The sequence below is a fragment of the Cyphellophora europaea genome, assembly GCF_000365145.1.
Source record: "Cyphellophora europaea CBS 101466 unplaced genomic scaffold supercont1.1, whole genome shotgun sequence".
NCBI lineage: Eukaryota > Fungi > Ascomycota > Eurotiomycetes > Chaetothyriales > Cyphellophoraceae > Cyphellophora > Cyphellophora europaea.
In genome coordinates this window covers 952713-973797 of record NW_008481797.1, presented here as the reverse complement: position 1 = coordinate 973797, position 21085 = coordinate 952713, and the positions used below count along the sequence as shown (strand labels likewise).

The 21085-nt window shown below is 53.3% G+C and overlaps 9 protein-coding genes across 9 annotated transcripts; 6 read left to right on the top strand and 3 right to left on the bottom strand.

Annotated features, from left to right (window-relative positions):
- Positions 1–519: 519 nt before the first annotated feature.
- On the top strand, positions 520–2814 carry HMPREF1541_00344 (uncharacterized protein; the record flags this gene model as incomplete). Its single annotated transcript, XM_008712650.1, has 2 exons — positions 520–2718; positions 2767–2814. 2 exons carry the CDS (start codon positions 520–522, stop codon positions 2812–2814), a joined length of 2247 nt encoding a protein of 748 aa, XP_008710872.1.
- An 889-nt stretch (positions 2815–3703) lies between these two features.
- HMPREF1541_00343 (uncharacterized protein) lies at positions 3704–5111 on the top strand (the record flags this gene model as incomplete). The annotated part of the gene is made up of 2 exons (XM_008712649.1): positions 3704–3805; positions 3855–5111. The coding sequence occupies 2 exons, from the start codon at positions 3704–3706 to the stop codon at positions 5109–5111; spliced, it is 1359 nt and encodes a 452-aa protein (XP_008710871.1).
- Positions 5112–6476: 1365 nt separating this feature from the next.
- On the top strand, positions 6477–7739 carry HMPREF1541_00342 (uncharacterized protein; the record flags this gene model as incomplete). Its single annotated transcript, XM_008712648.1, has 1 exon — positions 6477–7739. The coding sequence occupies one exon, from the start codon at positions 6477–6479 to the stop codon at positions 7737–7739; it is 1263 nt and encodes a 420-aa protein (XP_008710870.1).
- Positions 7740–8661: 922 nt separating this feature from the next.
- HMPREF1541_00341 (uncharacterized protein) lies at positions 8662–10851 on the bottom strand (the record flags this gene model as incomplete). The annotated part of the gene is made up of 1 exon (XM_008712647.1): positions 8662–10851. One exon carries the CDS (start codon positions 10849–10851, stop codon positions 8662–8664), a length of 2190 nt encoding a protein of 729 aa, XP_008710869.1.
- A 442-nt stretch (positions 10852–11293) lies between these two features.
- Positions 11294–12700, top strand: HMPREF1541_00340 (uncharacterized protein; the record flags this gene model as incomplete). The annotated part of the gene is made up of 1 exon (XM_008712646.1): positions 11294–12700. The coding sequence occupies one exon, from the start codon at positions 11294–11296 to the stop codon at positions 12698–12700; it is 1407 nt and encodes a 468-aa protein (XP_008710868.1).
- A 33-nt stretch (positions 12701–12733) lies between these two features.
- HMPREF1541_00339 (uncharacterized protein) lies at positions 12734–14800 on the bottom strand (the record flags this gene model as incomplete). Its single annotated transcript, XM_008712645.1, has 1 exon — positions 12734–14800. One exon carries the CDS (start codon positions 14798–14800, stop codon positions 12734–12736), a length of 2067 nt encoding a protein of 688 aa, XP_008710867.1.
- A 456-nt stretch (positions 14801–15256) lies between these two features.
- Positions 15257–16387, top strand: HMPREF1541_00338 (uncharacterized protein; the record flags this gene model as incomplete). Its single annotated transcript, XM_008712644.1, has 1 exon — positions 15257–16387. One exon carries the CDS (start codon positions 15257–15259, stop codon positions 16385–16387), a length of 1131 nt encoding a protein of 376 aa, XP_008710866.1.
- A 3026-nt stretch (positions 16388–19413) lies between these two features.
- Positions 19414–20091, bottom strand: HMPREF1541_00337 (uncharacterized protein; the record flags this gene model as incomplete). The annotated part of the gene is made up of 1 exon (XM_008712643.1): positions 19414–20091. One exon carries the CDS (start codon positions 20089–20091, stop codon positions 19414–19416), a length of 678 nt encoding a protein of 225 aa, XP_008710865.1.
- Positions 20092–20429: 338 nt separating this feature from the next.
- On the top strand, positions 20430–20934 carry HMPREF1541_00336 (60S ribosomal protein L35; the record flags this gene model as incomplete). Its single annotated transcript, XM_008712642.1, has 3 exons — positions 20430–20432; positions 20483–20628; positions 20697–20934. 3 exons carry the CDS (start codon positions 20430–20432, stop codon positions 20932–20934), a joined length of 387 nt encoding a protein of 128 aa, XP_008710864.1.
- Between the last annotated feature and the right edge of the window lie 151 nt (positions 20935–21085).

Here is a 21085-nt window from a genome sequence, read left to right as displayed (position 1 = left end):
TTCATCTTTCACACCTCATCACCTTGCTCTATTTTCCTCGACGCTCTTTTTCCTGGGCTCTATCGACAGAGCTGTCGGGTTGAGGAAGACCAATCTTCTTCCTCGCTTTCGCTTCTCGTCTGTCCCACCTTTTTTGCCAGTACATGATTATTTAGTCTCAAGCTTCTCTTCTCCTCTCGACCCGGCCTTGGTCCAGTCCGAATTTTGTATACCTTGCACATATTTCTCTACGGTAATATTGTCGACCGTGCCGACTTGCACGTTAGCCTCCTTGTCATTTTACCTCAACAATTCGGCAACGAATCTGCTACACGGTATGACCCCTTTTGAGATTGCCATGTCCCGCATCTTTCCTCGTCCGGACCTAGCACATCCTCGTCTCAGTTACTAACGCGTGAATCCCTCTAGGTTCGCGGCCTGATCTGCCTCATCAACTCCTCCTGTCGAGCGTCCGACGCTCCTTTCCTCCCTTCGAGCTCGAAGCATTGAAGTTGCTCGCTTCCCCATTCTAGTCAAGAGATGGCCGCTTTGGTTCAGACTTTACCACCGCAAACTACTGTCAACATGATGCCAGGCCGACCCTCTTCCTCAGGGGGCTATCATCAAAGCTCGCAGTCGTCGAGAAATGCCAACATGCCAAGATATAATAATAACCCAACGGCAACTGTCTATCGGGGAACCCATCATACTGGTCCTGTTGCCCCGTATGCTTTCACGACCACGCCTCAACTTGCACCCAACGCACGGCCATTCCAGCCGAGTCATTCTGCTCGATCTGCGTCCACCTCGGTCCTACCACAGAGTCAACCCCTAGGCGTGACACAACCAAAAGCTCACCCAGCAAAGCCGAACTCGGTCTCTGGTTTGCCTTCACTGGACTCGGCTGTGCCCCTCGACTTCAGCAAGATGCCATCACTCGACTTGTCCCTCCCGACGTCGACTCTATCCGGTACAGTCTCGCCTGGAGCCACCACTGCGAAGCCATCACCTGATCGTTATCGAAGGACTGTCAAGAGAGTTGATACCAATGAGTCTGCTGTCCATCGTGCTACACCTCCCAACCCTGGCAATGCCGCTGCGGGCCAGCTCTACAGCCATCCAGTCCAATCAAATAGCTCCCCATCCTTGAATCAATATCAAACCTATCGAGGTTCGGCATTTGCCAACGCTGGTCAGAAAACTAGCGCCGACGACATGCTCCTCAGTCGGTCGCAAAATTCCGAGCTTGCCGCCAGATATCGTCGACGAAGCCTGGGGAGCATCGAGACTGCTGGCCTCATGCATGGCGGAGACGTGTCTGACTCGAGTTCTCCGCACCCTAATGCTTTCCTGCCAGGAGCAACCACCAACCAACCCAGTCAGCCCCAAGCACATCGACCTGCTTCGGCTCATACACACACAGCTAGTTCCGAAAGTGTTTCGTCCTCCAGATCTGCTCGCTCATCTCGGCCAAGTTCAGCCACTACCCAGCAACCTTCTGTTACGTCCCAGCCGCCCACACACATTGCAAAGCAAGACGTCCGCTTACTTACACCTCGGACCTCTGAACCTCCGAGACGCAACCCATCTCCTCTGTCTAGACCAATTGAAGCCGAGAACAGGAAACTGCAAGCAACTCGCCCTGTCGTTCTGAGCCCAGCGGCTGAACAACTGGCTGCTGTAAGTCAAAAAGATGCGAAGAAGTCGAAATCAAAGCTTAGGAGAGCTTTCTCCTTCGGTAGCGCGGCTGAACTTCGTAAGGCGACAGAAAAGCCTGCGGAGCCAGTCAACCCCGGTCGGTCGACCAAGCGTAACTCGAAATACGAGGATGAGCTAGAGCCTGAGCAGGCCCGCATTGCCGAGAAGCAAGAAGCCGCCGGTCTTGGTGAAAGCATCTACTCTGGCCAGGGTCGGTTCTTCACCGGATCTACCGATAACCTTTCCATCTCGTCCACAGCCTCGTCGGCTTCGGTGATGCTGAGAAAGATGGGAAAGGGTGTGAAGAAGGGGACGCGCTCCTTCGTTGGACTCTTCCGACCCAAGTCGGTCGTTGGTGTCCCAGCTGCTGATGGTCCGGTCAATCAAGCCAGTGCCGCTCAGGTTTCGATGGTGACAGTCGAAGCCGAACGGGAGAAGGTGAACGTTAATGTCGACCCTCATGATCAAGTCGGTGGTGGCACGGGCTTCCCGAAGCTTGAGCGGAACTCCATCGATGCAAAGCTGTCAATGGACAGTGGCACCGTGTCCAGTGACAATCGTTCTCGTCGCAGCATTGTTGGAGGTGAACGAGAACGAGCAGAGGTCCTAGCTGCTGTCAAGAAAGGCATCCTCAAGCGCACTGACTCGGACAAGCCCTCCCCCAGGCTGAATACCAGTCGAGGTCCGGATTTCAGCTTGCCTCAAATTCCCAATATGAACGACTCACCACGATCAAGCGCCCCCAGTACACCAAACGATGATCCTCCACGGTCTGGACACCGTAGAACCGACTCCATTGCCATCGAGGGTAACGATCATGACGATTACTTCGCTTCCGTTACGCGCTATGCTAGCATGGACTCCAAATCGGCCACGCCTTTGGCTCAGGCCATGCGGAACATCTCGTTCAGCCCTCGTATTCAATTTCACGATACTTGGCCTAGCGGAGAATATGATCGTCGTGGCGACATAGCAACTTGCAACCGATTAACTCCAATGCTTGCCCAGCAAATCAAGGAGGAGCTCAACACTTTCAAGATGGTAAGCTCATCGCCGGAATATCTAAGATCGAAACTAACCCTTCCGTAGGAAATGGAGGTGCACGAGTCTTCAAAGGTCTATACACACTTCTTCTAGGAGATCTCATCGAAGTTTTGAATACTGTCGAAACAGCACAATATTCATCAGAGCAATGCTTGGCGTACGCGAATGACGAACCTGCATTGACGACTGTCCATGACTTTTAAGGCAAGCATGCATTGATCCGCCGTTGGCGGCTAGACTTCCAACCGACCAACTTCCATGGCCGGCAGCTGAAAGAATCTCGAACTTGTGTACACATAGCGGGAAAGCATTTTTCATGGCATTTCTTCACGACAAGTAAGGCGTTTGGCGCATTACAAATAGCGATAAGGGGCAGATCGCTTAGCATCCAGGGAGTTTTCGATGTCTTTCATGGAGTTTACGTTGTGGCCTAGGATAAGGGCTACGATAAAGGGCGAGGCACAGGGTCTTGCAGGATGTGATGCTCTGCATCGAGGGAAGCCGCTGGTAGGTGTCCAACCAGCATTCGCACGCCTCGGGGTGGAAATGCTGTTCTGCAGACCTGGATCACCTTGTCGATTGTGATTGAATTGGCAGTCTAATGACGGGCGGACGCTGAATGGTGACCAAGTAATTGGGAAGAACAGAGAATGCCAGTCTTTTCACGCTCTCAAAGTCATCGTTCATGATCCGGCGCAGCGTAGCACTTTAAGTCGAATTTGGCTCTGCCTACGCCGAGCGGATTTGCTTGGCAACGTCTGGTTTCGACGTCAGCGAGTGCGCTCCGCCTACCCACTTGACTGCCTGCGCTGAATCATGTTCGGGTGGCTGTGCCCAATTCCTTCTTCGATCACTTGAATACATCTCTATTGTGCAGAGAATCATTCTCCCACTGATTTCCGTCACCGCCGGAGCCTTCCTAGCCACTTCCTGACAGTGCTCGGCCGACCTCTCGTCCCGGAGCGTATGACACACGACCGCAATGAGCGACTTTAAGGGTATAATGAAGGGTGGGTGGCACCCCAAAGGCAAAGATGGAGGAAAAGAATCATGGCGGGGTGACTTCAAAGGAGTCAACCAGGTGGTATGCAGCTCCTTTCCAAGTCGCAATTCGCACTCTAATCGGCAAACAGGCGGGATGGATGGGTAAGGGAAAGAAGCCTGGGGACAACGCTGCTTCGGAACATGTATCGCGACCGCTTGCCTCTCTAAAAGACCCCTCTTCTTTCGGTCCGCCTCCAAAGAACGTCAACTACCATGGTGGTGCGGCGCTTCCCAACGAAATTACCCCTCACCGCGGTGGCATTGGAGCACCTCTCACTCCAGAGCAGATCGCCAGCGCGAATCGTGCGGTCCAGGGCTCTGCGGCAGAACCTGCGGCAGAGCCAGAAGTGAGAAGCGGCCCTCCACTGCCTTATCGGGCAAATACAACAGGGTTGTCCACGGACCATCTACCCCCACCGCCGGTGCATCGTGGTATACTTCCTCCACCCAATGTTTCTGCGGCCGAGCCGCCCAAGCTCAAGCCAGGTCTACCCCCAAGGCTTCCAGCAAGACAAAATACTTCGGAGTCGATGACCCCTCCACCTCCGTCATACGAAGCGGTGACAGCCTCACCGCCTCAACCAGCGTCGAGCGTCCCCAGCCTAAATCAATCAGCAGTGAACCGTTTGGGCAAAGCCGGTGTCAGTGTTCCCAATCTGGGGATAAACAGAACAACGTCGGGAACGTCCAACGCGGATAACCCATGGGCAAACGAGCAAAGCAGTAGTCAATCACCCGCTAGGGGGAACGGCCTCTCTGAACTACAGTCTAGGTTCTCGCGGATGAACAGCACCGAAAGTGCAAATCAAGCCCACTCACCGTCAGCTCAGGCAGCATCACCGCCATCGCTACAACAAACACAATCTGCTGTAACTACCGCTCAAAACTTCCACCGTGATCCGTCGTCAGTCTCCGTCAACGATGCTAAGAATGCCGCGAGTACCGCCAACTCAGCAGCTCGCTCTGCTTCGGCTTTTCGAGACAAACACGCCGGGTCGATTGCTGCGGCTGAACAGCGTGGTCGGTCGTTCAACAACAAGTATCAACTACAATCTCGGTTCGAACGTTTCCTCGACAAGCATGCGCCGCTAGACGGCGAAGAAGAAGAGAAACAACAGCAAATACAAGCACAGTCACCAGCACCGCAGCAGCCTCCGCAACACTGGCAACAACAGCCACCGGCGACGAGTCCACCAGTGCAGAGTCCAAGGCCAGAGATGACGGCATCGATATCGAGAAAGCCGCCACCTCCTCCTCCGCCCAAGAAACCAGCTGGTATGCATGGCAACACAGTGGCGGCCCCACCACCACCAGTGCCTCTGGGGACAAAGCCGAGTTACTCGTGACGTGAGCGTGGCTAAGAATGTTTGGGCGGAAGTTCAATGCTTTCAGTCATGGTCCTTGCGCGAGTCTACAGGCAGACTCTTGATAGGGAAAGCATTGCGTTCATGAGTCATGGTCAGTTCGGATAATTTTTGGTGATCTAGTTTAGCGGGAGCCCTACTTCGACCTCGAGCCTCGTTTGGTGGCGGCCTGTGGTTTGGTCTTTGGGAAGGGGCGACCTCGTAGTAGCGTTAATGGGATGTCTCGAACGATATTGACAGCACCGTAATCCAGTACTGTCTGATGGCTGATGAGATTACTAACGCTACATGTACTCCGTGATTGCCTCGAATGAAAACAATTCGCTGCCAGAGCTGAGAATAGCGGAATAGCGAAGCCAGTCTCGGCCGCCACCAGCCTGAGGATGAAAGACGCTTGTCTTCACCTGCAGCAGTAACAAGCCTCGTCGGGCGTCGACTACCCCACCTGGCTTAGGGTCGGCATTGCTAAGTGCCGACCCGCCGAGACACGAACCCATCGTGAGATTCCACAAGCTGCCTATACGGGCACGTGGCCCCTGGACAACGCTGGGAAGCTGCAGTCCGTCTGCTCTGCCGTGGCCGGAGTCCGTAGGCCAGATCGCGTGCATACCCTTCCAGATTGCCGCTGATGCTGTGCGTTCTGATATGCACGGTGCCGTGGAATCGGGGTGCACTAAAATCAATGTGCGTTGACTGCTGCAGCAACTGCTCATCGTCATCAAAGCCACCGTTGACGACTACGGGGCGATTCAAGACTTTATAGGAGTCGCTTAACTAAAGATAGAGCCTAGTAGCTGCAAGCAGGAAGGGGCGGGCAGGTCATGCTCGGAGGTCCGTCACAAGCCAAATCATGCCCAGTCTTTTTGGCCAACTCCTTCTCATTGCTGGCCCCCCCGCCGTTACGACAGCCACGACACTAGGCTCACCGAGCAAGCAGGTACCTCCGGCTGTCGGTCTTTCACGCCCACGACATTCTTCCAGCCTTTCGTTTTCCCATGCCCATTCCCAAGTCCCTGCGATTTGACGACCAAAGCTACGCGCCAGCAGCCTTTTAATCTCATTCTAGACAACAGCTTCCTAGTGCTCCACGCTTGGAAGGAGCGTCATCAGCTCTCACACCGTCAAGCCCTAGTGCGATAGATTTGGACCCTGCAATTATTGTCGAATTCGCTGGCCCCCTCGTATTGCTTCTGCATCCTAAACTGCGCCTCATTACTGTCCCAGATTCAAGTACATGGTTGTCTAGTATCTCGGGACTACCCTTCTTCCCTTGTTTGACGTTCTCGACCAAACTGTCTCGACCTCTCTCAACCTACGACGATTTGGAGTCGACGGGCCCCCGTAGTGATGGCCGGCCCACGACCCTCGGGTACTGCTACCATCACCTTCACGAAACCAAATGGCGATGTTACTGTTGCCACTATTGGGGGAAATGATTTCGATAGTGTCACCGGCCTTGCGAGCTCAATGGAGTCCATCTTCACCGAGACGACTGGTGGCACCACTTCACCGACCGGCGCAGCTACCACCACCACAACTGACAGCAGCGAATCTTCAGCTGCCACGACCAGCTCAGGTGCTGCTTCAACTCTAATAACCTCAACCAGCCAGACAGCCAGCACTGCCGCCGAACAAACGAATGGATCTTCCGGTGTCGCCAGTGGTGCTAATGGCGAGAATCCCTCCGAGACCTCCAACGATTCCTGCACTGGCATCTCCTGCAACTCAGGCCTTCAAGCTGCCATTGCCGTCCCTGTCGTTGTCGTTACGCTTGCTCTGATAGCGCTACTATTCTTTTGCATTCGCCGACGTCGACGGCGACCCGACACTCCAGTGTCTGAGAAACAGAAACAAGCACCCAAGAAGAAATGGTCTCGCCACTTGCGTGTCTTCTCTTTCGACGCCGAGCTGCTCATGGGCGGTCGGTTCAGCAGCTCCAACAGCTTGCGAAGTGGTGGAACCGCTAGCCAAAGAAGCCAGACTCGGTCAACACATAATGCTACTCCCAGCTTACACAGCGTGGATGAGGAAGTTGCACCTCCTTATCGCGATGCCGTCTCGCAGATCCAGCCGCCATCTACCGTACCCATGGCTTCAGGAATGACCTCAACCACACCCGATCCCTTTCCCCGACCCGACTCCACAGCGACGGCGCCACCACCCTACATATCCCCCAGTCCTGCCAATGGCGGTCGGTCACTGCCCGTTGGCGCAACCGCAGGAGCTGCGACCGGCGCTGGCGTTGGTGCGCTTGCAACAGGTGGACTGTCTCGCAACGCGTCCCGCGCCTCGACCCAGAATATTCAGACTCCCGTCTCCACTCGCTCGCTCAACGACCCTTTCCGTAACGACGTCATGTCACCCGTCAGCCCGATCGACAATGGACCCGAATCGTCGCCTTTCGTTGACCCACCAGAAGCGCAAGACAGCCCGGCATCGCCCACGGCCAGTCATCCCATGATGGGTAGAGCACGAGACGAGCAGTTGTTCGATGACGCTAGGTCAGAAGTGTCAAGCAACGTTGAGGTGAGCAGTGTACGAGAGGCACAGATTGGAAGGTCGCTCAGCACAAGAGCTGGGCGGGTCATCGATGGAAGGGGATCATCCTGAAGGGAAAAGGGTGTCTAGCAACGAGAAACAGGCATGATCGTGTGACGAGCACGTAAATTGAGATGAGTATCCATGTTGGTTTCAGCACATTTTCTGGAGTTGTCGACAAAGGGGTCTCATCGGAGTTTAACGGGTGTGATTACAACATCTTGGAGAACGGGAGTACGAGCATTACGGAGGCATGTCAACCACGACGATTTGATCTGACTTGAAGTTTGAATTAATTTCCTTTCATTGGATGGCGGGGTCACAACACATGGAAGGGTTCGACGGAGGAGAAAGCAGTTGCGAACGCCGTTGACTGGAATGGGGAAAGTGTGCCGGGGTGAGAGGGTGGACGTGCTCGAGCTTGCAGAACGTCAACAGCAGCACCAACAGGAAGAACAGTGGCGACCGGTCGAGTCACAACAGAACGCCAACGTCTGGCTTTCGTTCCTTGTATATATACATATACGGTTGAGTGACCAGAGAAGGAGGAAGTGGAATGTCGATACGAATCTATCAAGACAATAAGCCAAGTGCTTTCAGTGCATGCCCGAAGGCCTCTTCTGAGTAGATGCCTAGTTTTCGAACGCCCTGGCAGCCCGAAATAAGATGCAGTGCCTTATTTTTTTCCAATACTTTTTCGAGCCAATCTTAGCTGATGAACGCCTCCACGAAGATCATCAGTAGCCGGCTCTCGAGGTACCGTCGCTGGTGGATTGAGAGCCGTGTGAAGACCAAATGCTTGACTGCCATCTCAGACCGACAGCCTTACCTCACTCCTTCCAATACCTCCCCTGAATCTCTTTGCAAGTAGCAGGCGTTGCGTGAGGTGCGCCGGCTATATCACACCAGAGCCATATACCCACAATCTGAGGTCGGAATGGGCTGACCTTCCCAACACCGCCTTCTCGAACCATGTCGTCTCAACGCGCTCCAACTATCTTCCGCCGGAGAAGCCTGGCTTGTACTCCTCCAAACCACCACTGGACAATTCTCTCAACACCATTGTCGCATATTGGCTTGTGCCGAGCTGGAATTTCAATACAGCTGCTGTCTTCTGTTCCTCAGCTGCCGGCACCCCATCCTCCACCTCCGGTCTCTTCTCGTCAGTACGCTTTCCCATCAGCGCCTCTCGGTCCGTCAAGACGAATTGCTCATCATCCTGGGTGTAGCGGTGCGCTTGAACATCAAAATCTGCGCCAATGCGAGCAACGATCTTGCGATAGCTACCGCTGAGGCTGAAATCCTTCTGGCCGCGGCGCATATCGAAGGGATCAAGGCCGTCCTTGCCCATGATTTCCTTGTAATAGTCCCCTCCGCTTTCATTCTGAGGGTAAATGACGTCGAAACCCGGAAGTGGCAGCACGAGATCAAAAATGCTGTACTTTCCAGACTCGGCTTCTGTTTGTGTCAGAGCCCTTGCCCGGTCGAAGCTCTCTTCGCCCTTTGCTCGGTCCTCTCCTTCCGCATGAATCACAACCTCTCCGTCGGCGTCAACGCCTTCGTCTGCAGCGGCTCCATCAGCATCCTTGTCGTTGTGTTCCTTCACGAGCACGAGATCGCCTTCAATGACCCTGTTGCCCCATAGCCGCCATCTGTTCGTGGCCGCCGTATTCCACACCAAACTCTGGTACGCGTGTACGTACATCTGCCGCATATTCCGCTGCAAGGTCATCAGTGCGCCCAGAAAGTCATTTCCTTTCCGGCCCAATGCCCTGATCACAGCTGTCTCAGCGCTCAGCCGCTTTGGCATCACCGCCAAAGAGTCTCTGATGCTATTGGTTTCCTTAAATATCTTAATGGCCCGTGCTCGATCCCGGTCATCACGACCAACGGTCGAATCATCTTCATTGAGTGCGGATGTGGGATAATCAAGTATGGAATTGCAAGCTCCTTCGAAGTCGCCCTTAAGTAGCTGCAAGCCAATCACATCAGAACGCACAGCGAAGGTTCCGAATCGTTGAAGCCCGTAGTAGTTGAGGAAGCCGTCGGTGCGTGCGTTGGCTAGTGATGCCTGCAGTGACGACCGGATGGCTTCAGTATCGTTGCTTCCATCAATAAAGCGACAATCACGCAGCGTCACCACAAACTCGTTGCCGGACAAGTCGCCAAGCTGAAGCCCAGATGTACGATACTCGAAGTCACCAAGGGTAGCATTACGCATCGTTTGGTTACGATTGAGGGCGGCCACTCGCTCAGCCTCCACCCGCCATACGCTTACGCGTTGCACTGTGGCCGCTCGCCGATCCTTTGTGCCGGCGATCTGGAAATCCCTGGCGTTCTTCTTCATGAGGTAAGCTAGGAACGAAATGCTCTCCATTGTGTCCTTCATCTCTTTGTAGAGCGTAAAGTGGCAATGTTCACCACCGCGTTCGATCCATGAGAGTTTGCCAACGCGAGATTGGTGATTGTTTCGAAAATTGGGGTTGGCAGCGGACAGAACGAGAATGCCTTCGTTGTTGGTTGATGAATCGATGCGAGAATGGAAGATCCGACGGATTGCTTGATGGATTTCGGTGCGGACAGTTCGATCAGACGTGAAGGATGTCTTGACGAATGGATGATCGCGAGCCCGCTTCTTCGGATGGGTGGTAATGGCGGCGAAGAGAGCGAGGATTTCGGCAACGGCAGTCTCACCAAGGTATTCTACAAGCTTCGCCCGGTCTTCCTCGGATATCTCTGAGCTCTGTTCTTGCTTCACGTTGGACTTCTCTTCTCCTTGAGCGTCGGAGATTTGGGCGGAATCACCATTCTGCCGGGCTTCTTGCGTGTTTGGTCCTTGACCAGTCTGCTGTTTGGCCGAATCCGCAATCTTCTTCGTAACAGTGGTGCTTTTGAGGTGCAATACTTGGCCATTCGGAAGAATCTCGTTAACCAGGAAATCTGTGTAGCGCTTCTTGTAGATGCCAGCCAACGCTTGCTGTTGGGGATTGATGAATGCAGTGATGCCCACTAGTTGCTCCTTCCGCTCTACCGCTTCTCGCGTGTTGATAGTCTTCTCTTCTGGCGAAGAATTTGCGCCGTGCTCAATTGGGGATGTCCCATTCTGAGCAGCTTCATCGGTGGCCAACAGCTCTGAGGTCTTGAGTCGCTTAGCTGGCCTCTCGTCGGCGACAGATTGCTCCATGACCAACGTTCCAAGGCAAGGTGGTTGGATTTGGAGTGGATTGATTGTCAGATGCTGCAATTATGGAGATGCACCCATCTACTTGTGAAGGAGTACGAATCTGAAAAGTCGATATATTTCATGCCAAGCTAGATGGATGGACGATTTGATTGGTACAGTCGGCGAGACTTGGCGTTGGAGAAACCAGGCAGTGATACTAGCATGAGCAGAGCAACTCCATAACTGCTACATGGTGTAAGCTGAATCTGGTCGGCTCTGACTCCTGATGCGCCCCTGGGTTCAGAAAGCGACGGTCAGGTGAGATGAGGTGGGGAAGGCGCATCCCAGGTGTACACGGTAGTGCAGCAGTTGGGGTAGGTGGGGCTAGCTGTTGGAGTACTATATACTGGTCGCTCCTTCCTTGTGGTTTCTCATTCTGTCCACCAAGCTCTTCGACTACAGCATGGGTTCAACCGCTGAGAATTCTCCCTTGACGAGGCTTTGTGCCCGTCGGTTGCACCGCATCGCAACCGAGCCGCTCAAGCCCGAACTCAAAGAGAAAGCAATTCTCGCACTCCTCGACTATCTCAGTTCCGTATCCGCAGGTCTCCAAGCGCCATGGGCACCCCAGGTTACCAAATACGCAAAGGCAAGAGGTACTGGCACCTCATTCACTTGGGCTACCAAAGACAACGTCAGTGCAGAGACGGCGGCTTTCTGCAACGCTCTGCTCGCCCACAGTGCCATCCGCGATGATATGCACCTGCCTTCAAACTCCCACATTGGCAGCATGGTCATCTCAGCCGCTTTAGCAGTCGGCCAACGAGATGGCGTCTCCGGCGAGAATACTCTTAAAGCTATTATTGCGGGATACGAGATGTCCGCCCTCCTTGGCTCCTCGTTTCAGCAGACCGAAGGTTACAACAAGCACATCCGGCCGAGCGGCTCTTGCGGCGCTTTCGGGGCGGCGGCCGCTGCCATCGTCGCCAATTTCCAGGACTACTCCGAGGATGTTGCAACAAATGCACTGGCATTCGCTGCCAACATGGCAAGCGGCTTCAACCAATGGGCTTGGACAGGCGGTGTCGAGATCTATACCGAAATGGGCACTGCCGCTTCATCAGGAATCACAGCCTTTGATGTTGCAAAAGCTGGGCTGCAGTGTAGCGAGGATGTACTAGAGGGCAAGGCAGGTTTCTTCGCAGCCTTCGACGTGGGCAACACGGCCAAAACGAAGTTCCTGGAGTGGTTGTCCAGGAGTGAAATTGGTCGAGGCCTGATAGAAGTCACATTCAAACCTGTCCCTGGCTGCAACTATGCGCAGACGCCCATCGCTGTTGCCATGAAAGCATCAGAATCATACCGAGAGAAGAAATCAAAGGATAGCAGCCTAAAGGTTGAAGAGATCATTGTTCGATCGACCAGTGCCGCAAAGAATTATCCTGGCTGTGACAATCCTGCCAAGAAGTTCGATACCGTCCAGCAGACCAAAATGAGTATCCAATTCGGAGTGAGTGCCATCCTGCTGTACGGCGCTCCTTCAGAAGAGCTCTTCAAGCGTTTCGATGACAGAGAGATCACCGACCTGGTGGCCAAGTGCTCCGTGACGCCTCTTGACGAGTTCGACCAAGGCATGAAAACCGAAAGGCGACAGCCTGCCAGTGTCGAGGTAAAATTGTCCGATGGCTCGAGTATCAAGGAACAGCTTGACGACGTGCCATGGGTCAATGCTGCCGGTGTCAAGGAGAGGTTCAAAGCCGAGATGCAGACTATTACCAGTAAAGGAAAGGGCGAGGATCTGATGCAGTCGATAATTAGTCTCGAGAAGCATACTGACTGCTCGAGAATGTTGTCGTACTTCCAGATATGATGGTCGAGATTCGTTAGTCCGTAAGCATGTATTCTAAGGATTTCGATGTTCAGGTGGCCGATATGTCACTCCCAGAGCCGCGTGAATCTCCTTTTCGCTGTGGCTGACGACAAGCTCACCTTCAGTGATTTTCACACGACCTGGTCCACGCATTGCGTTCTTGAATAGGCCATGCTGGTTGAGTCTCATGCCTTTTTGACCAGCTAGCAGGCGAAGACTGCGGTTGTAGTAGGCATTGCCGGTCCAGTAGCATAGAGCTGCTCCCATTTCTGCCCATGGAACGAAGAGCAGGTCCAATCGTCGCCAAATCTTCACATCAGGCAAGCAAGAAGCTCCCATCCACTTGGAGGTAACCTCATTGTCACTTCGATGTCCAGAAGCCAATTCGGCAACGATGAACCCTGTCTTCTTGAGGTGCGGAATGAGTGTTTCCATTATGATGGTTCTCAAGTAGCCTAGCTCGCCCCCTTCTTTCGTGATGAGGATGTCAATGTCACCTGAGTCTTTGTTTCCGCGTCGATATGAGCCTCCAATGACAAATTCTAGGGCCGGATCAATGTTCTTCAGTGCTTCTCCGACAACCAGGCCATGCCGCCGAACCTCATCTCGAGGGATTCGCTGACGGAAATCATCGTAGTGCTCGATTCCAGTCTTCTGATTAGACGTAAGCTCCGCTGATTCGAGCAGCTGTTGTAGCGTTCGATAGCCCGCAGCGACCCAGGCTGCAGCTTGAGGATGGCCAACGTGATAGATGCCCAGGAACAGATTCAATGTTTGGTATGAAGGGTCTGAAATGGCTTGATTCAGTCGTCCAAGACTGCCCTTGTGCACAATCTCCTCGATCTTCTCGGCGATGCTTTTGCCAATGCCTGGAAGTGCCAAGGCCTGATCCTTCGTGAAGACTAAGCAGTCTTGCTTGTTCAGCGTTGTTGCAGCCATTCTGAAAGCCCTAGCCCGGAATCCGTCGACTGATTGGTTCAAGTCGTAGATCTCAGCCATCTTTTGGAGCAACCTGATAGTTTTCGCATTTGGATTGTTTGCATCGCCGCCGCTCTCGTTCTTGATCATGCATTGAAATTTCGATTTGTCGGCTGAAGTGTGCGGGAAATCAGTCGTGTAGTCGCCCTCGAACTTGAACGACGGGTCAGTGCTACGAACCAGATCCATTGCGGCCGTTTCGTCCTCGTCTATTTCTCGACGCTCAGCAATCAGCGTATCAAGCTCGTCGTATGAGGTTTCGTCACCACGATGGATGTCTTCTGCCGTCTCTGGTACGCGGCTAGGGTACACTTGCGGGGGAGGCGGCAGATTTGCTTTTTTCGTGAAGAGTGTGGCTGGCTTTGCAAGAGCCGCCGAACTAGTGTTACCGTTGGAGGATCTGCTGGCAGGAATGGTTGTTGAAGGCTCGACGATGGCAAATGGGGATGCCATGCCTTTGACGAGGAAACGACGCTGAGTGACTTCGGACACACGTTGGCGTAAGCTGCAATCTGTAAGCCACTCGTCGTTGACAAGAGGAATGCCTTCTGGAGTTACACCACTTGGCAGAGCCTTCACAGCTTGTTGAAAAGAGAGGTTCGGGTCCACAATGATATGTGTCACAGACGCGATCCAAGATTTCGCCCATGTCGCGCCGTTGGCGATAGCAAATTGTACCCTCAGTTTCCGAACGTAAGGTGTGTCTCGGTTCGGAACAAAGTAGAAGCAAAGTCCTGGAAAAAGCTGCTGCCCTTCGGGGATGATATCTGGAGTCTGCTTAGTCGTGTTCTTGAGCTTACGCTTCTCGATTCGTTCAGGCACGCCACTATCCGTCTGAACGCGCATCAACTCTGCAGGTCTTCTGTCCGGTCCGGATCGCGTTGATGAGGATGGGAGCTTTAAACTTGGAACCGAGTCAGGAATGGCTGTGGACGGTCGAAGTACAGGTCGGGCTGTGTGGGCAGCTGGCAAAGGTCCATCTCGGGTGGCTGCGGGTTGCTTTACTATAGCCGCTGGCATGTTCTGCAAGTTGTCTTGTCCAGGCTCATCATCGCTGAATTCATCAAGTCTTTCCAGGTCGCGGAAGAAGTCTTCTCTGTCTTTCCATCGCTGAGACGCCATGGTAGTGATGCTGGGAATGAAATAGCATAGGAGAGGGTGTGAAAGTAAAGAGAATCGTCGAAGCAGCTGCATCCATGTTGAAGGTCATTCAAGTCACCATAAGTCTCACCTGAAAAAAAGAGTGAAGTCACAGACAGGAGCTGAGGCCAGGTGCTGCGAGGGTTGTACAAAACTCTCAAGCAAGAGCGATCCACTATGTCCCCACCATCCCTCAATGCATGGCATTGACCTCACAATGTCGTCTACATGATGGATATTGTATGTGATGAAAGATGGAGTAGATAAACCCATGCATACATTGGTGGAGGTCTCCTACGCGCATCAATGCCAAGGAATTACGTGCATATCGCGATCTGCGGCAGCTCCTTCAGTCGTTCCTTCCTTGCTAGGCAATGATCATGAGCAGACAGTAACACCAACCCCAATCTCAACGCGTTGACCGTATAGCTGTGCAGCATGGCTCCAAAATCCGATGCGCTGGACATCTTCCTGCTCCTTGCGCAACGGCCACACTCCCAATGCTCTCATTTCGCGCGGAGGTCTCTGAAGTCCATTCGCTTCGCATCTTCGAGCCACCTGCCTCCGCGACCTACCGAAGATCGCACAGTCGCTTCAAAGTCAGGGATCCCTCTTCACGTCGGCCTCGACCGTAATCCAGAGCATCTCTCTGCCATCTCGCGCATTCCCATTCCCAAAGGCGAGCGCGGCGAAAAATTCACGCCCTCTGTCCTAGCACGTCCTCTGGGTTTACAAAAGCCACCTAGAGCGGGTGAGAATAGCCCAGTGGACAAACGGACGGCCGAACAGCGAAAACTCGACCTACAAAATCCCGAAAAGTCTCTCGAGCAGCGGCGAGTCTTGCTACGATCTTACTTTCGACCCTACTTTCAAGAATGGAAACGTGCAGATCACTACCGTGGAAAGACGTTTCAATCAAATCCTCGACTGTTCAAAAGAGAAAAGGCTTTGTACTTCCCCAACATCTGGGGGGCAACGCTATCTAAAGAAGGAGACGGCCCTGATGGCGGGCGGAATCTTGCACCCGCTCTCTTTGGTAAAATATCCATCATCAGCATGCAAGCTGGTCACTGGGCCCAGGAGCAAGTCGACACCTTCATCGGTCCGAAAAGCAATCCCGATCTCGAGCGCCTTGTTGCGCGTTACGGCCCGAAAGTCCAGCGTATCGACGTGAATATGCAACCGGACTGGATTCGCGCCCTCCTCGTCAAACTTTTCCGCAACAGCCTTCGCAAAACAATTTCAAAAGAGCGCTGGGATAAATATTTCATGATCAAACTGCCGCGGGATGTCCGGCGGGGTCTCACAGAAGACGTACGTGACGCCATGGGTCTGCTGAATTCCCAGATTGGGTATGTGTATCTGGTCGATTCGTCGGCGAAGATTCGTTGGGCCGGAAGCGGTGATGCTTGGGAGGGTGAAGTTGGAGGACTGAACTCAGCTATCGAACGATTGGTCGAAGAGGAGCGTGCGATGATATCTCCCAAAAAGCCGCTTACGAGCTCGCAGCCGCCCCGCCGCAAGGAAGGCGTCCAGACACCACTGAAGGCAGAAGCTGTTGTCGCATAAGGTAGTGGTTTCGATTACTGAAATTCCTCGGTCGTTCAATCACAGCAACTTGCGGAATCCATTGGCAGGCTTTCCATCTGCACATCCTCGGTCGCCTCCTCTCGATCGGAGGCTTTCTGGCCGCATTTCGGACACGGCTCGCCGTAATCTGCGCCATCCAGGATGACATGCTCGATCCGGCACTTCTTGTATCGCGTTCCGCGTTTGCGTGGTGTTTGAGCGACCTCGCATTCGGCATGCATGTAATATGGTGCAGGCGCTGCTGTGCCGGGGCAACAAGACCAGTGAAATGTGTGATAGAGGCACATGATGTGAGAAATTCAGTGATCTCACGGACTTGTATTAGGCGACGCTCGAACGAGTGTCGTGTTGCGCGGATGATGGCTGTTGGTGGTGGTCCTGTCGCGAGATGCTCTCGACTCGCAAGACTTCCGACAGGTTGCAGCCTGTTCTTATGCAGAACGAATTCACGTCCTGCGTGGTTTGATTTGCTTCTCAAACATAGATACAAGATGGATCAACCAAACAGCCTCATTGTTCTCTCAGGGCCTTAAACAATGGCACGAAGCGCACTGTCGCAAACAGCAAGCGCAGAGATCTTCTCAGGAATTGTCTCTCGAAAGCAAGTACACAGGTATGAATGGCAAGCGAGCCAGTGAATTTCGCAACAAGATGGCGTTGACTCGTCAACAAATATATTCGTTACTCAGATAAGTGGCGTTTTGAGGCAGTGAATACAGAATGGTAATGATGCAACACAATTGCGACGAAAAGGTGTGTATCACCTCAGGCCGCGTAGCAGCAGGAAAAGGAATATAGCAGAAGAACGAGATTGCAGAGTCATTCAGCCATAATATTTAAGCAGTTGGGGCGGCGAAGGTAGTTAAGCATTCAGGGCAGGGAGGCCGAGATCTCAGGTCAGTTTGGTCCTCGATTATTATTTTACACTCTTCTTGCTCGCCTTGTGGCGGCCCAGCGGTGGCGAGAAAGATCAAGCCCAGCGAAAGTCCACGCATAAGGTCTTGGGGGTCTTGGGGGTGCATGTGTTTCGCATAAATTCTGTTCACGATGATTCGAGCGCAACCATAGTGCCGGAATTTGTGCCCGCCAGCGAGGGCACGTCACGGAAGGTCATGCGAGGACTATTCGAGGAATGGTAGACGGGGGGGCTGACGCAGCGACTGAGTGACGATCGCGAGTTTCAAAAAATCTAAAATGCGATGTAGTATGAATGCTGATGCTGTAGCCCGAAAGGGCGAATCAGTCGACTCGAGGCAGTCTAGTGTGTCCAGTCATCAAAAACCCAAATGATGAAGTCAGGGTGGGTGGAGATTGGGGAGTGCAAACAGGATCCCGCTACGCCGGATGGGCCGGTAATGCTACTAGCTGAAGATGCATAGATTCATTATTTGCTGCAGTGCGGAAAGAGAGGGGAAACGGGAAGGGAATGGGGTGGAGGGAAAAATGGCTCAAAAGCTTGTAGAGATAGAGCGGGAGCAGCACGGAGTAGCAGAAGCTGCGAATGGAGCGCAAGTGCAAGCATTCGTTTACAGGGGACAAGGCTCTTATGTCGCAATGACGAGCCGGCGGCTTCTTGCTGCAAGCGTATGTACAGCGCAGGATATTAGAGACACCCCTTCACAAGAGCTGCACCAGCACACACCGAACTCCAGTGCTCCGCGGAGGGGCGGCATGGAGAGTGGTAATGGGCAGGAGTTTGACCGACTTGGCCTGCTTGAGTGCTTGACTTGCCTTTTGGGTAGCAGGGGAGCGGTAGAAAACTCGAAGTCTTGACCTCAGCAAACCCCCGAAAAAGGGCGGACGTTGGTTGAAGGAGCTATACCAAGCATTTTTAGGGGTACAAACAAGCACTTCAGCGTCACAACCTTGAATTCTTGGTTGAAAACGCCCGCCCTACGACCCCGGCTTCGACTGCTGACTCTCCAAGCGAGGCGGTCTAGATGGCCTCCCCTAATTATGGCATGGTGCAGTTAGGCAACGCAAGTCAGACGCGTGGCCTCATGAACAGGAGCTCCCTAGCCACAAAGTCCAACCTAAGTGGTTGCCAGATAAGAAGTTCAAAGTGGCTACAATACGAAGAGGCTTGCAGAAGCGGGTATGCTTGGTCCTTTAAAGCGTCTGAATGGCTGGCCCTGATATGTATACTTTGTCAGAAGGCATGAGTTTACGGAACATGTGAGCTGGCCTGTCAAACTTGTGGCCACATGGATGGTTGTAGACAGAAACGACCCAAGAGGTCGGTACTGACTGGAAAGAGGCAGGACGAGCCTGAACTGGGCCTCAAACGAGAGAAGTCACTACCCTCGCTGTTGCACTCCGTATCTGCCAGATCTGCAAAGTCGATACCGAAGATGAAGCGAGAGTCTTAGGCCGTTGCTGACTGATCGCTGCCTTCCATTTATTGCCTCGTGCGGCTGGAGTGATTCAGGACCGGACTGTCGTTCACCGCCTCCGTGATAATGAAACTCCACCGGATGTTCTCCCTTGAGCACACAGCCAATATCTGCGCCATAGCTTCGATCGCTTCGTACCGTGCATCAAGAGAACGTTTCGTGCGAGGCTTAATGTCCCAGACTTGATGGCATGCCCCGCGTTTTGGCTTCGACCTTTGCTCTAGGTCGCGTTCTTGCTCGCTCACGGTACAGGTTCTCCGGTCGAATGCACATGACTTTTCCATCTCGCATGACAATAGCGAAAAGATATTGAGGTTGAATGAGTCAGCATGTGGAGTATCCGCCCAATGTCCCGGGCCAGATACCATAAACATTTGCTCTGGAAGGTCTGTTGCGAGGAAGGATCAGTGTCCTGTTCTGCTTGCACCTCTGCGACTCTGTCCATACTGACATACAAAGCTCGAAGGGTCGCAGGAGCGGACAGGTAATATAAATGTCGTGGTGCACATGCTATGCTTGAAACTTCCCTTTTCCTTTAAACGGCTCGCACGTGCACCGTAATGTGGCTCCCGGGGTATCTCTGAACAGTCGCTAACTTCGACTTTCGGCCTGTCACAGAATCCAGAAGAACAACAGGAAACAGAAAGCGATAAAGGAACCAAGGATGATGCCATCTCTCCTTCGCTTTGTGCCAATTCTCTGGATTAAGCCGTTGATTCCCGGTACTTGTGCCGCTGCCGAGGTGATTCGGCGATTGATGCTGGCAAGGGTTTCTTGCTGCAGTCCAAAGTTCTCGTTGATTGCATACGCCTGCGAAATGATACCGTCGATGACATTGTGACTGCTGTCCAATCTTCCTCTTTCTTGTAACATGTACTCTGCCTCTGCCTCCGCTGGGTTTGATGACCGAAACGCGTCGATATCCGAGCGCACACTCGTCAGCAAATGCTGTCGGTCTCGCGCTTCTGCTATTGAGGATTTGAGTCGCCGTAGCTCCGATCGGTGTTCCGCGAGAACTTCTCGATGTCTGGACAAGTTGTTCTGTTTGAGCGATGAGGTATTCAGGGCGGATTCGGAATCCAGAAGACGAGATAGTTGTGAGATTAGAGACTCTCGTTTCTCAAAGAGCTCTGATAGATCGCTTTCATTCTTCACTTCCTCTTCCGAGGGTTTCTCGGGTAGGTTTGCAGCAGACACATACTGTGAATAGGTGTGGAACAGCGATTCGCTCTGGCTTTCGAGTGTTCTGATCTGTTGACGCAGTTGTGCCCATCCCGTGCCGCTCGCCATGTCAAATAAGAGGCAGGGGAAAGCAAAATGGTGCAGAAAATTGACGCTTGTTCAGTACTGAGAGAGCGCTGCCTAAGGGAATGAGCGGTGTCTACTCAACTACTCCTGCTCGACCTTCACATGCAGTTGAGACAGGCGGAACCCAACGGGGCTGAACCACAGCCTTGCCGCTGAATTCATCCCGGGGATAGGCGCAATGCAATTGGTAGATGGCGCCTGCCAAGATTGACATGCCAAGCGTCGCACTTTACTTGCGTTTTTGTCGTCCGCAGTCGACGCCGCAACAGCGACCTACACTCTTCGCCAATTTCCAACGACACCGACTCACCACCGTCACAATGGTATACTATCCACTCAGAATGCCCAGTATCATTCGCTGACAGCTCTACAGTCGTCCACCGCCCGTGTCAAGTCTTCCTCGCTCTGGGGCAAGTCCAAGGATGACCTCGCGAAGCAACTCGATGAGCTCAAGACTGAGTTGGGCCAACTCCGCGTCCAGAAGATCGCTGGCGGTGCCTCATCAAAACTCACCAGAATGTGCGCCGTGCCCGCTTCCCTCCAAATCCGGGGTTTAGATGCAAAGCAGAGGACTAACGTTTTCCTAGCCACGACCTCCGCAAGTCGATCGCCCGTGTCCTGACAGTCATCAACGCCAACCAGCGCCACTCTCTGCGCCAATTTTATTCCAAGAAGAAGTACCTCCCTCTCGACCTCCGAGCCAAGCAGACCCGCGCCATTCGCCGGAGATTGAGCCCCAAGGACGCCAGCCGAGTGACCCAGAAGCAGAAGAAGCGGACGACACACTTCCCGGTGCGCAAGTACGCTGTCAAGGCTGAGGCTTGAAACGCGGTTGTGAGTTATTGTAAGAGGTGACCAAGATCAGCATGAGGGGAGCCAGATTTTGATGGTTCTGGTTGACTTCGAGGGGACGGCAAGCAATTCGTACCTGGAAGCGGGGACCGGCTTTGCATCAACGAATGGCGTTGATGATCTG